The sequence below is a fragment of the Herpailurus yagouaroundi genome, unplaced genomic scaffold, assembly GCF_014898765.1.
Source record: "Herpailurus yagouaroundi ecotype Mexico unplaced genomic scaffold, PumYag 159, whole genome shotgun sequence".
Lineage (NCBI taxonomy): Eukaryota > Metazoa > Chordata > Mammalia > Carnivora > Felidae > Herpailurus > Herpailurus yagouaroundi.
In genome coordinates this window covers 6,872,222-6,886,093 of record NW_024412400.1, presented here as the reverse complement: position 1 = coordinate 6,886,093, position 13,872 = coordinate 6,872,222, and the positions used below count along the sequence as shown (strand labels likewise).

The following is a 13,872-nucleotide window of genomic DNA, read 5'->3' as shown; positions in this document are numbered from 1 at the left end:
ATGTGAGACTTAAAACCATAAAATTCTAGAAGAGAACACAGATAGTAATTTCTCTGACATTGGCTGTTTGGTTTTTTTGTTTTTAAGTTTTGGGAGTTTTCCATATATTCTGATTAATCCCTTATCAGATACATGATTTCTGATATATAAGGGGCACCTGGCTGGCTGAGTCAGTGAAGCGTACGACTCTTGGTCTCGGGTTTGAGTTTGAGCCCCATGTTGGGTATAAATATTACTTAAAAATAAAATCATAGAAAAATATGTATATGATATATACATATATAAAATAAATACATATACATATATACATATATATGTACATATATGCAAATATTTCCCCCCATTCTGTGAGTTGCCTTTTGGCTCCACTGATAATGTCTTTTAATGTACAAAATTTAGAAATTTTCATGAAGTCCAATTTGTCTATTTTTAATTTTGTTCTCTGTGCCTTCCACATCACATGCAAGAAATCATTGCCAAATCTAACGTTGTGAAGTTTTTGTCCTATGTTTTCTTCTAAGAGTTTTATTGTTTTAGATCTTACCTTTATGTCTTTGATCTTTTTTGAGCTATTTTTTTGTGTGTGTGGTGTTAAGTAAGGATTTACCTTTATTCTTAGTGCTGGGAAATTTGGGGATATCCAGTTTCCCCAGCACCATTGTTGAAAACACTGCCATAAGGCTGTATATTTTTGGTCTACACTGGTAGTGGTGAAAATTCAAATCCCACACTGTCATCAAGGCAGGCCTGGATTCACAAATTATCAGGGAAGACTGGATTTTTACCCCGAGTCCAAACTAAGTTTCCTACTTATCTTCCTCCACCAACAGATTCTTTTTTCTTCTTCACCCGTTCATTGGTAGCACTTGGGGAGTCCCAGATTCATGGAGGCATCTTGGCATAAGCCCACTGCCTTTTTCCCTCATGACTCCCTTATACTTATTAAGGCCCAAGATTCTAGTTTTTACAGAGATTAGCACATGCTCTTGGCCCACAATGGCTTCAAGCTAGTTTCCTACTCTCTGTCCTTTTTGATCACTATTGATTTTCAGACCCTGGAGATTTTCCTGTCTTTTGTGCCAGTTTAGCTGTACGTTTTAAAAGAATTTGTTCTGATTTACTCAGCATTTCTAGATATTTTACTCCCTCCCAAATTTTCCAGAAACAGAAATTCTTGTTCATATTTCTATTCTTTCTCGCTCAATAGTGACATTTAAAGCTCTCTAGTTGTTACTGTTTTCTGAGAATTGGTCGGAACAAATCTTATGAAATCCTATTGATGGTGGTATGTGCATTTATACACTTATTCGGGAGAATTTTAATTGCCACTTCGTGAGAGTTTTTTTTTTAATGTTTGTTACTAGATTTTTGTTGCACTGTGGTTTGATTTATGAAACCTGAAATATATTCAGTTCTTGTAAAGATTCCATGGCTGTTTGCAAAGAGTAAGTAATCTTTGTTGACATTCTAAAAAGTAAAATATAGCTGATAAAAGTAACCTTATTTCCTCATTCCTTAATTTAAACCCTGTTACCTTGGGGCGCCTGGGTGGCGCAGTCGGTTAAGCGTCCGACTTCAGCCAGGTCACGATCTCGCGGTCCGTGAGTTCGAGCCCCGCGTCGGGCTCTGAGCTGGTGGCTCGGAGCCTGGAGCCTGTTTCCGATTCTGTGTCTCCCTCTCTCTCTGCCCCTCCCCCGTTCATGCTCTGTCTCTCTCTGTCCCAAAAATAAATAAAAAAAAGTAAACCCTGTTACCTTTCAGCCTTCCCCTAGAGTCCCGCCTCTTTTGCTTCCCACTGGAATTTTAGGATAGAATGTAGTAGAACTTTGAAACTGTTTCTGAAAATTTAGAACTTGTTCCCCCAAAATAAATACTGTTAATGATAATTAGCTCTCATCTTCTCCATATACTTAGGTGGTGAAGATATTTTTATGACAGAAGAACAGAAGAAATACTATAATGCAATGAAAAAATTAGGATCCAAAAAACCTCAAAAGCCCATTCCGAGGCCTCTGGTGAGAGCAATTGATTTGTTCTAAACACATAGATCTATTAAGTGGTCTTGAGCTCAGATGTCTACTGTGCCATTCGCCTTTATTTTCTAAGTTTACACACATTATCTAAGAACTCCATAAAAACCCAGATTCACTAGTGTCTTTAAGGAAATGAGACATTCAAATTCAATAATAAGAACTTGGGCAAAAAACCTTTCATTTGCTTTTTGGTAAGCGCACAATAGGTGTTTAGTATATGCTTATTGCAATGATGTGAACTTAACAGTTTAAATCTTTTTTTTCTTTTTTAATTTTAAATTCCAGTGTGGTTAACGCACAGTGTTATATTAGTTTCAGGTGTAGAGTATAGTGATTCAACACTTCCGTACATCACTTGGTGATGATCGCAACAAGTGCACTCCCCCCTTTTTTTTTTGTACGTTTATTTCTTGAGAGAGAGAGAGAGAGAGAGAGAGAGAACACAAGTGGGGGAGGGGCAGAGAGACAGAGGGGGAGAGAGAGAATCCCAAGCAGGCGCCACACTATCATTGCAGAACCCAACGCGGGGCTCAAACTCACGAACCGTGAGATCGTGACCTGAGCCGAAATCAAGAGGTGGACGCTTAACTGACTGAGCCACCCAGGCGCCCCACGACAAGTGCACTCCTTAATCTTCATCACTTATTTCACCCCTCCCCCGACACACTCCCCCTGGTAATCCTCAGTGTGTTCTCTGCAGTTAAGAGTCTGTTTCTTGGTTTGTCTCTCTCTCTCTCTTTCTTTTTCCTCTCTTTGCTCGTTGGTTTTGTTTCTTAAATTCCCCATGCAAGTGTGATCCTATGGTGTTTGTCTTTCTCTGACTGACTTATTTCACTTGGCTCTAGCTCCCTCCATGTTGTTGCAAGTAGCAAAATTTCATTCTTTTTATGGCTGAGTGATACTCCATTGTGTATATCCACCTTTGCCCATTCATTAGTCGATGGACACTTGGGACTGTTCCCATAATTTGGCTATTGTAGATAGGCTGTTATAAATATCGGGGTGGATGTATCCCCCCAAATTAGTATTTTTGTGTTCTTTGGGCAAATATCTAGGAGTGCGATTGTGGGACCTTAAGGTAGTTCTACTTTTAAGTGTTTGAGGAAACTCCATACTGTTTTCCACAATGGCTGCCCCGGTTTGCATTCACACCAACAGGGCAAGAGGGTTCCTTTTTCTCCATGTCCTTACCAACACCTGTTGTTTCTTACGTTGTTAATTCCGCCCACCGTGACAGGTGTGAGGTGATTTCTCCCTGTAGTTTTGACTAAATCTTGACCAGTTTAAAGTGTATTTACACTATCCTTGACCGGTCTTTTCTGGTGTGAAGTCTAGGCCATGCCTACTGGCTTCCGCCTCACCAGCATTTGCGACGAAGTTTCCGTATCGGGAGTTGACACACCTTTTTCCGCAAAGGGTCAGATAGTAAATATTTCAGGCTTTGCGGGCCGCGTGGTCTCCACTCTGGCATTAGCACAAAGGCAGCCGTAGACAGTATTGAACCAATGGTCATAAAGCATGGCTGTGTTCTAGGGCAACTTGATTTATAGACACTGAAACTTGGATTTCTTTAATTTTCACATGCTGACATTTTATTTTTTCTCGTGAGTTTTCCCCCAAACATTAAAAAAAATGTGACACCCATGCTGAGCTCCCAGGCGACACAAAAGCCAACTGTGGGCCAGATCTGACCCCTGCTCTCTGTGAATCGTGCTTTCTCAGGTAGTCTGGGGCTGTCTCAGGCTTGCAGCTTAATTGAGGCTCTGGAATTGGGGCACACCAGATTAAAAAGGGATGGCTACCCATAGTTAGCAGCTCTTACAAGTGAGTTTCAAGGTAGGGAGGGGGCTGAAAAGTTCAGGAAGGCAACATGGAAGAGGGGCTTGATGTCTGCAGCGTGTAGAGGACATAGAGACTTCCACTCGAACACGAGACCCCAAATGATCCAAGGTATGTTTCGTTTACTGCTATTCCCGTGACGCAGAATAGAGCGTGGCACAGCGTGTATTGTCCGTGACCATTAGCTGAGTGAGAGGTTATGTTCGAGGGTCCACACAGAGTCCACGCCACTAGGATTAAATATTTGCGTTGCGCTAAAAATACCTGTGAGTGTTCGGGCAAAGGGTTTAGAATTTATACCAGGAAGAATTTTTCACTGGGAGGTTAATGATATAACTATATTTGAGGAGGTTGTCATTTGACCTCGAGCCAACAAAACAGACAGAGAGAATTTTTATTTGCCCGTGGGTGTTGTGCAACCGCTGATTCGGGACTGGTTGGTCCTAGGTTTGAAATTAACTGGAAGACTCAAGAGACACAGTATGTTCCCACGTATTTACCCGTCGACCTCATAAAGGGTATGAAGCAAGCACACAGCCAGACAGATGTGGCAAGGGCACAGATGCAGCCTCTAGGCCTTTCCGCTGCACTTTGCATGCTAGGCTGCAAGCGCCGAGCTTCCAGTGGGCACGAGCTACTTTACCCCAGGGAAGCTGCCACCTCCGTGCTTGAACCATGTCTTACGGCGTTTGTGGCCCATGGATTGTCTGCGGGTAGGTGTCACCCCATAATCCCCTGTGTAGCTGCAGCTTACCAGTCATAGCTTCACACCGAGCGATTCCAACAACCGAGTATCATCTCCCCAGTTAACGCATCAGGTTTACGTTAACTTCCGTGTTCCAGACAGCAGTCTTGCAAGAGGTAAATACATACTCCCCGATGTCCCTGAATTTAAGACTTTACATCAGCTGTTAGCACTTAATTTGCAACTTGATCTCCCTACTGACATGAAAAAATTTTTTTCTTAAATGCTTATTTATTTTTGAGAGCGAGAGAGACAGAGTGCAAGTGGGGGAGGGGCAGAGAGCGAGGGAGACACAGAATCCGAAGCGGGCTCCAGGCTCCGAGCTGTCAGCACAGAGCCTGACGCGGGGTTCGAACCCACAAACTGTAAAATCATGGCCTGTGCTGAAGTCTGGCCCTCAACCGACTGAGCCACCCAGGTGCCCCTCCTACTGACTTTTTTCAATCTCTAAAATCTAAATATTATCTTTGGGACAGGTGAATAACAATTGCATGGGGGGGGAAATCTAACTGTTTTTACCTGAGCAGTGATGCATTTTCTTTTTAACAGTAGAGGAAGGGATCTGGAGTCATTTCTGATTCTTCCTGAACCATCCACACAGTGGCGGGGGGGAGGGGGGCTCCATTACCGGTTTAAAAATGGTACTGAGGTGCAGGATTCACTGTACATTCTAACGCTTTTTTGTACATGCAAATGCTTTTTTATCTCTGCCAACTTAGCTACCTTGTATTCTTGATCTCCTCTGTTTGTCAGAGTTGAACTCTTAGGCCTAGGCATACCCTCCCTCACTCTTAATTCTTGCCACTCACTGGGCTTCCCCGGACAGCGCCCTTAAAAGTACCTTTTCTCCAGTTCCTTTCTGACTTCCCAGATGCATTCTCACATAGCAAATGCAATTGACTTTCAAGTTTCTCCTCCAGACTCCTTTAACGATTCTGGGACGAAATTTGGAAGACACCAACTTACGTGTAGTATCCCTCCAGTGCTGTCCCTAACCCCTCTTCTCATTGCTCTCGCCCTTCCTGACTGATACCGTTCACTCTCATGGTTTTAAGTCATGTCGGCACTGGTGCCCTTGAACTCCACATCTGCGTTCCAGCTCTGCACCTGAGCTCCGTACCCATACCGTTACCTGCCCAGGGCCCTCGGATGCCTCACTGGTGCCTCAAACTCAGTGTTCTCAGGACAGATCTTAACATCTCCCTCTGAAATTCCTCATTGTCTGCTCTGTGGCCGGCTGACCGGTTCTACCAGCCTGAGATGATAGCCTCAGCTTACTTCCCTCTTAGCTCTTCGACCTAAACGCTCATATCTCTCTCCACTGTCACCACCACAAGCCACCATCATCTTTTGCCTGATTACCGTAACAGATGCTAGGGTTCCAATGATGATTCTTAGGGGTTTAGGAGTTTTCCAAGTAGACTGGCGTGTGTCTATTTTTGATTGGGTGATAATACAAAATACCTTAACATGTACATATATTATAAAACAATCAATTTATAGTCAAGCACGCTATGCACTATTAGTGTATGAGTTTGTGTTGAAGAATAGCTTTCCACTAAGAGCAAAGTAGTGCTTCACAGCCGTTAGATTACGGAAAATATAGTGGAATCGTTGAGTCATATCACTGCGTGTGGTGGGTTAGGTGTGCAAACTTGAGATAGAACCTGTACCAGAGCAACTGTGCATCGGATGGCCATCTGTGTACCAGCCAACTGTGCCAGTTCACCACCAGTAATAAAATGAAATCATCTTTCCATTTCTGTCTTTAGTAATCGTTGCCTCACAATCCCATTTACCTAGCCTTATTTTCAAGTGAGCCACATGTGGAACGTTGGCATTCAAGAACTGCTCGCATACAGAGTTTGGGTTAAGTACAAGGTCTGACTATTCTGAATTAATGAACGGAGCCTTGGGGATGTGAATTCCATTTTGTCCAGCATACTTATGTAAGCAGGTATTATTGAAGTCAAAGTAAAGAAACAGATGCAGTATAGAGACCAAAGGTCATCTTTTTGTCATTAAATCCAACATGAGCTGTTCTATCTTAGCAAAACATCATCCATCATATCAGAGTTATGCTGTTACTAAGAATTTTTAATTTTTTGTGTTTTAAAATGGAATTAAAGCTGTAAGCCTACAGCTTAAAAGCAGTCATGTAATTAAATTTAAATGAACATGTATATGCAAGAATTTCTTGTTTAAAAAGGGTGTTCATTTTTCAAGAAACTGCTTTAATTGTAAGGGAGGACAAATTCTGTCGTGTGTGTCTTCCTTATGTACATGACTTCGTTCTTACAGTGCAAAATGATCTAAGATTTCTTTTTTTTCCCCCCTCTCAGAATAAATGCCAGGGTCTCGCGTTCGACCTGGTCACAAACCAGGTCTTTGACGTCATCATCATCATCCTCATCTTCCTCAACATGGTTATCATGATGGCTGAATCAAATAACCATCCCGAAGACACAAAAGCCATCCTTGAGGATCTCAACCTGGCCTTTGTGGTCATCTTTACAATTGAGTGTCTCATCAAAATCTTTGCTTTGAGGCAATACTACTTCACCAATGGCTGGAACTTATTCGACTGTGTGATCGTGGTTCTCTCTATTGTTAGTAAGTAAAATCAGAAGCCAGAGGGGCCTTCATCTGAGAGCTAGAAGTAAATCTTATCATTTGGTAGCGTGTCCAGACTATCCGCAACGCAACAAATTAGGCTTAACGTGGATTCTGAAAAAATAGGTGTACTGATGCCATTCTCTCCTGGGAAGTTGCTAGGAGATACGGAGCAATTTTCATTCTCTTGACTGTTTACATGAGTGAAATAGAGAGTCCAATAAATGTGCGGATCCATTTATTCAGTGGAGAGAGACAAAGTTAAGATGACCTTAAAGTGTTTGTGGGGGTACCTGGTACAGTCACATAGTTGAGCTAAAGCTCTACCTTTCCTGTGCAACTATAAGCTCTCGTCAGCATCTTTTAGTTTGAAGGATTTGGCACTTAGTTCCCACGGTTTTCCTTAGTTCAAAATCCATGTGGATATCAGATCACAATTACTGTATCCCTGGGACATTCCTAGGCCCTCTCTCACCTCCCATACAGGGCCTCCATGGCTTCCAAATTGGGCTTCCAAGAGTGTGTGCTAAAGATAAGCAGAGCTTTCTCTTTATTCTGAATCCCACGTTAACCTAAACCACAGCATGAACGATGCTTGTCTCTACTGCTTGGACCCCATTCACCAACCAGCCTTACTCTATAATCAGTATATTTTTCTTAACATAAGCAGGATTACCTAGAAGATTTATGGAAGAAGAATACAGAAAAAAAAAGAGCTGTTGCTGTATACCTTTTATAACACACATACATACACACACACATCAACTTTGAAATTAAATTCTTCATGGCTAAACCATGAGAGTTAACACTCTGGGTTTTTGCAGTTTGCTTTTAACTAAACCGATAATTTGACTTTTTATAATTGTGTGCAACCACCCAGAGGCCATTCTCGTAGTTCAAAAAGCAATGAAGATAATGAAAACTGATTTCACAAGTGGGAGCTTTTGTGCTCCTTCAGAAAGGATGCGTTCAACAGATACGCGAGATCAAAATATTTTGGTTCCTATCGCTACGGCAGCAATGCCGATGTTTCCAAGAACGAGAAAATGGTACAGATGATAGTCTGTTCTGGCTTCTAAGCCATGAAACTTATGTAGATAAAGTTTAGCAATAGATCCTTCCACACGCCTACAGTGAAATGGATCGCTTATCTTCGTCAATCAATTCCAATCCCAAGTCCTGGTGAAACTGACAGCAACAGCAAAACCAGAAGACTATGGTAAGGATGAGTCTGGCACAGCCCTCGGAGAACTTGAAGAGCCCTTCCTCCAATATGTAGAGAGCAGCTCACTTATCCCACCACTTACTGAGCTCCTTCCAGGCAGTGCCAGCCATTGTGCAGTTTGTGGGAGTATCTCTTACTTCTGTCCTTTGAACAACTGCTAGGCAATTTGAACAGACCCCAGCAGAGCACTGTATCGCATTTTGCTCCAGTGGATGAGAAAATGCATGCGCTGAGCCAAATCCTACTCACCGATGTGGGCAGCATTTTATCTGCCTTTGCCAGTAGATAGATATGCCACCCAACACTAAGCTTCTACGCTTTCTCAAGCTCTTTCCTAAGCTTTTAGATAAATACAAAATGAGTGCGAGTCAAAGTGAATCTCTCTAGGAGTTAACGAGGCAGGTGACGTATTGAGACTTACTCACCTTAAAGAGTCAGAAACCGAGAAATTAGCTGCACACCAAATCTCATGGTACACAGAAGAATTGAGCTCAGATAAAGGACGGATTACTGTTGGCTCAATTAGTCAGAGAAATATTCGTGGAGGAGGTGGCCTTAAAGGGTGGACCTCCTCCAGTTGTTGCTAAATTGGAACTTAATAAATTCCACATCTACCAGCGTTGGCTGCAAAATTAACATGTGAATTTAACTTCATTGGCACAACAGGGCAGTTGGTGAAGTATATTATCCACCACTTCTCTTTAGTCATTAGGTGATAGCAGACAATTCTGGCTGCCCACCACCCCTAATGACCTCAGAGGACCCCCCAGAGCAAGACCAAGGCCATATCTACAGAGGGTAAGCAGGTCCCAGCCGTTCTATAATATTTAGGCCAAAATGTGAGCTGTTTCAAATCCTGTATCATTTCCTTGCAGAGCAGGCGATGAGAGAACAGGATGACATTTTAGGGCAAATATTCAGCTGTTTGCGGAAACCTCTGCTCGAGATGCTCTTTTGGGGGGTGTCTACAGCAATACGGAAAGTATCTCCAGTCCCTCAAGCTTTTTGAGCAGACCCCAGGAGTCCTTCCTTGGGATGAGCATATTGACAAATATGAAACGCCCATGGCAGCTTCCGCCCAGATTTGAGCCTCCTAACACCTTCTCCCTCCAGCCCTGTCATCACCTGTAGCAGGCTGTGCTCACATTCCCCTACACAAATAGGAACTGGCCTTTTTAAGGAATTTGGGGGTTAGAGTTTCCACAGTTTCTGATGACAGCTCAGGTTCAAGCCAACCTTCGGTAACAGACATTCCTCCCTGCGCTCTAATCTGAAGGACTCCATCCTTAGTTTATCTGTTTTCCATCTGTTTTCCACTTCCAACAAATATGGAAAACTATTTATCCCGTGAATGACTTTCAATACCCGGCACAGAAAATGTACTTCGAGTGTATGAGATAACTCACAAAATAGTCTTTTATAAACTGCATTCTCTTTCCATTCCTTGGGTGCCTTCAATATTTTAGATCATCTCCTATTCCATCCAAAGTCCCATCTTAAAGTTGTACGGTGCTTGGAAATTATTTTCCAAGTTAAGGCACAGATAGATATTGCCCTGATATTGGTAAGTGTGCGGTGCGTAAATTGCAAAGTACGGAGAAAAGTCGGTCACGCTAAGATTCCAAGGCAGGAGCGACAAGCTGGATCTGAAAGCAGTGTGCCTGCTGGAAATTAATCGACCTATCTCCTTCTCCTAAGGTGCCATGGTTTCTGCCTTGGAGAACCAGCAGCACATTCCCTTCCCTCCAACGCTCTTCAGAGTTGTGCGCTTGGCTCGGATTGGTCGGATCCTGAGACTTGTTCGGGCAGCACGAGGAATTAGAACCCTCCTTTTTGCTCTGATGATGTCCCTTCCCTCTCTGTTCAACATCGGTCTTCTGCTTTTTCTGGTTATGTTTATCTATGCCATTTTTGGTATGAACTGCTTTTGCAAAGTGAAGGAAGGGTTTGGAATTGATGACATATTCAACTTCAAGACTTTTGTTGGCAGCATACTCTGTCTCTTCCAGATCACCACCTCGGCAGGCTGGGATGCCCTCCTCAGGCCCATGCTGCAATCAAATGATTCATGCAACCCCAACTTAGACAGCCGTCACCTCCCTGCCATAGCCATAGCCTACTTTGTTAGTTACATCATCATTTCCTTCCTCATTGTTGTCAACATGTACATTGCTGTGATCTTAGAGAACTTCAATACTGCCACTGAAGAAAGTGAGGACCCTTTGGGTGAAGATGACTTTGAAATATTCTATGAAGTCTGGGAAAAGTTTGACCCAGAAGCAACACAGTTTATCAAGTATCCTGCCCTTTCTGACTTTGCCGATGCCCTTCCTGAGCCTTTACGGGTGGCAAAGCCAAATAGATTTCAGTTCCTAATGATGGACTTGCCCATGGTGAGTGGAGATCGCCTCCACTGCCTGGATATTCTCTTCGCGTTCACCACTAGGGTACTTGGTGACTCCAGCGGCCTGGACAGCATGAAAGCAATGATGGAGGAGAAGTTCATGGAGGCCAACCCTTCCAAGAAGTTGTATGAACCCATAGTCACCACCACCAAGAGGAAGGAAGAGGAAAGATGTGCTGCTGTTATTCAAAAGGCCTTTCGAAAATACAAGCTGAAGATGTCCATGTGTGCCTTAGAAGACGGGCCTCGTTCACCACTCCAGACACTCTGCAATGGAGACCTCTCCAGCTCCGGGGTGGCCGAGGGCAAGGTCCACTACGACTGAGCCCCTACCTACACCCTTACCTCACAGCCTCACAACCTTGCCTCCGGCCTCTCAGCTCCAGGGGTCCACAGCTCGGTGTGTGAACAAGCAACTGACTCCCCAAAATAGCCATCCCATTTCTTTTTCTGCCTAAAAGAAGTGATATGTCAATGTGTATTTCAAATGGTTCTTACAGAGATAGACGAGAAGGCTGCCTGACTATGAACCACTGGCAATATCTTAGCAGAGGACACACCAATGTTAGGATTGAAACACACTTCAAATCATGGAGAAAAAAAAGAACAAAACAAAAACCACATTAAAACTGTAGATGGTGTTTTTCCATATTGTTTCTAAGCACATTGTTCAATACCTTCGTTCAGTGTTTTCCCCGATGCAAGTATGTGGCTTATCCCATATAACTCCTTTGCATGATGAGTAAAAATTCAAAACCTGCCAATAAATAAATAACCTATTGCAGATATTTTTTTTACCAGCCATTAGTATTTTGGTTTTGTTTTGAACCTAAGGCATGATCTTGACTTCTCAGTTACCACCCTATCTTTCACCAGCTGCAATCTCCGTTATATACATTTCGAAAAAATAAATAAATAAATGAGACTTTTAGTTGGCCTTTCATTCAGATGGCACACTAAAAAAACATCTTGTTTGGCGGTTGTCTAAGTAGTCATTTAAAAGTGGTGCTTTGCTTCGAATTTCGATGGAAGCCAGTCATATGCTGATAAATGTATAGCAACTGGCTCTTCAGGAAAAAAAAAAAGGGCCACGATTTGTAACATGTACTGATTTCTGTGGTGAACTCTCCCATCAGGCCTGATTTCAGGCTACCGACATGATATTACTGAATGTGGAGCGGGGAAGAGATGCCCGACCAGTTCTCATGAGCTGGCCCCAGCACACCACTGGCTGGAACCAGTAAGAAAGCCTCCCTTAATGGGGCGCCTGGGGGGTTTAGTCCTTTGGGCGTCCGACTTCGGCTCAGGTCATGATCTCACGGTTTGTGAGTTCGAGCCCCGCATCAGGCTCTCTGCTGACAGCTCAGAGTCTGGAACCTGCTTCGGATTCTGTGTCTCCCTCTCTCTGTGCCCCACCCCAGCTTGCACTCTGTCTCTCTCTCTCAAAAGTAAATAAACATTAGGGGAAAAGGAAAGAAAGCCTCACTTAAAATATCTGCAGTGGCCACCTTGGGCAGGGAGAGCACCTTCTTAGCCACACACGGACCCCTGGGTGGAGGAGCCGTAGCGGGTGAGCTGATGAGCCCTACGTTCAGTTCTGGCTGAATGTCTGCGTGAAATGCAGTCCAGAGAACCAACCAGGCCTCTCAAAAGGCCCAGGACCTCCCTAAAAACTGGAGGTGTCTACAGACCGAGACAGGCTTGGCAAGAGGCTGCCCTGGGGGTGGAGAACCTACCTCGTGACAGTGGAGGCGTGGAGGAAAACCCTGTGCAAACCGGGGCTGCAGGCAGGCTGGAGGGGCCGGTGCCTGCCAGCGGCCCCGGGTCTCAGGTCTGAGCCTCTGACCTGCTGCTCCTTGTCGCGGGGAGGGCACAGGCTCTGCTTCGCTTTAGCCACAGACTGAGCCACGCTTCCTTCACTAGATGGCAGCAAATGCCCGACGTGCTCTTTTCCGAGCGCTGCCCGGCATCTGTGTGTGAGCCTGGCACTGGGAGACCCAAAGGGCTAAGGGAGGAAAGCCAAGGCGGGAGAATTATCCAAATCCTGGGCGGGTGCTAGAAGTCTCTCTCCTCTGAGAGAGCTCGCACTGTGCGGGGCTCCAGGATACCCCCAGGACACAGAGACGATACTCTGTCCTCCTGGGGCTAAGCTGCATGTCCAGGGCAAACAGTCCTACAGGCACAAGAAGCCAGGCGTCTTGTCTTCTGAGTTGTATTTCCAGGCAAATCAGCCCCTGCTGAATTCAATCGACAGCCATGTCCCTGAGGGCCAGTGCAGGAGCACCCTGGGTAAACTGCTCACAGCCAATAGCCCTTAACGTCACGAGCACATACGCTGGTGGGGAGGGGAGTTAGACAAGGACTCATGGGATAATAATACAATGCAACGTAACAGGTGCAGTAAACCAGGGACATCCCTCCGTTCTCGAGAGTGTGACTGTAGTAGGCAAGCTCCCGGGAAGGCTTCACAAGAGAAAGTGGGGTACCCGACGTGACACTGATAGATGTGCAGGATTGTGGCAAGAGAAGCTGGCTCGGGAGGGTGTTGAAGTGGAGACGGCAGAGGTGGCGCCGTGGAGGGGAAGGAGAAGGTGTAGAAGGTGTTAAGGAAGGACCAGCCATCCAACTGACCCATTGGGACGTAAGAGCACCTTGGTGGAGCAGCCCCAACAGAATCTTGGAAACGGGCTGTTCTCTGAAGAGCCTTAAATGCCAGGGTGAGGCGTTATAACATAATTAGGTAATAGGGAGGCACTGAAGGTATTTGAAACGGGGAGAAAAACTAATCAGAGGATGCAGGGTGGAATACAGTGGAAAGAGAGCAGAATACTGGTCTTGGAGGGGAAGAGGCACTGAGGAGGCAGGCAGGGACAATGCAGTGTGACCCTAGGATGCTTGTGCCCACTGACCGGCCGTGGTGGAGGGATCCAGGGGGAACCTTAGGATTTGAGGGTCAAGGTGACAGGGTAGACAGCAGTACAAGTTGCCAAGTTCATGACTATAGGAGGGCAAG

At 44.6% G+C, this 13,872-nt stretch overlaps 1 protein-coding gene across 1 annotated transcript in view; it reads left to right on the top strand.

Annotated features, from left to right (window-relative positions):
* The window catches only part of SCN11A (sodium voltage-gated channel alpha subunit 11), an 86,646-nt gene extending 75,234 nt beyond the window's left edge, over nucleotides 1-11,412 (top strand). Inside the window, exons 24-26 of the mRNA XM_040479827.1 lie at nucleotides 1,911-2,015; nucleotides 6,960-7,230; nucleotides 10,154-11,412. Of these exons, the coding sequence (XP_040335761.1) occupies nucleotides 1,911-2,015; nucleotides 6,960-7,230; nucleotides 10,154-11,184 (1,407 nt within the window). The 3' untranslated portion in view covers nucleotides 11,185-11,412. The remainder of the gene's footprint in view (nucleotides 1-1,910; nucleotides 2,016-6,959; nucleotides 7,231-10,153) is intronic.
* The last annotated feature ends 2,460 nt before the right edge of the window (nucleotides 11,413-13,872 follow it).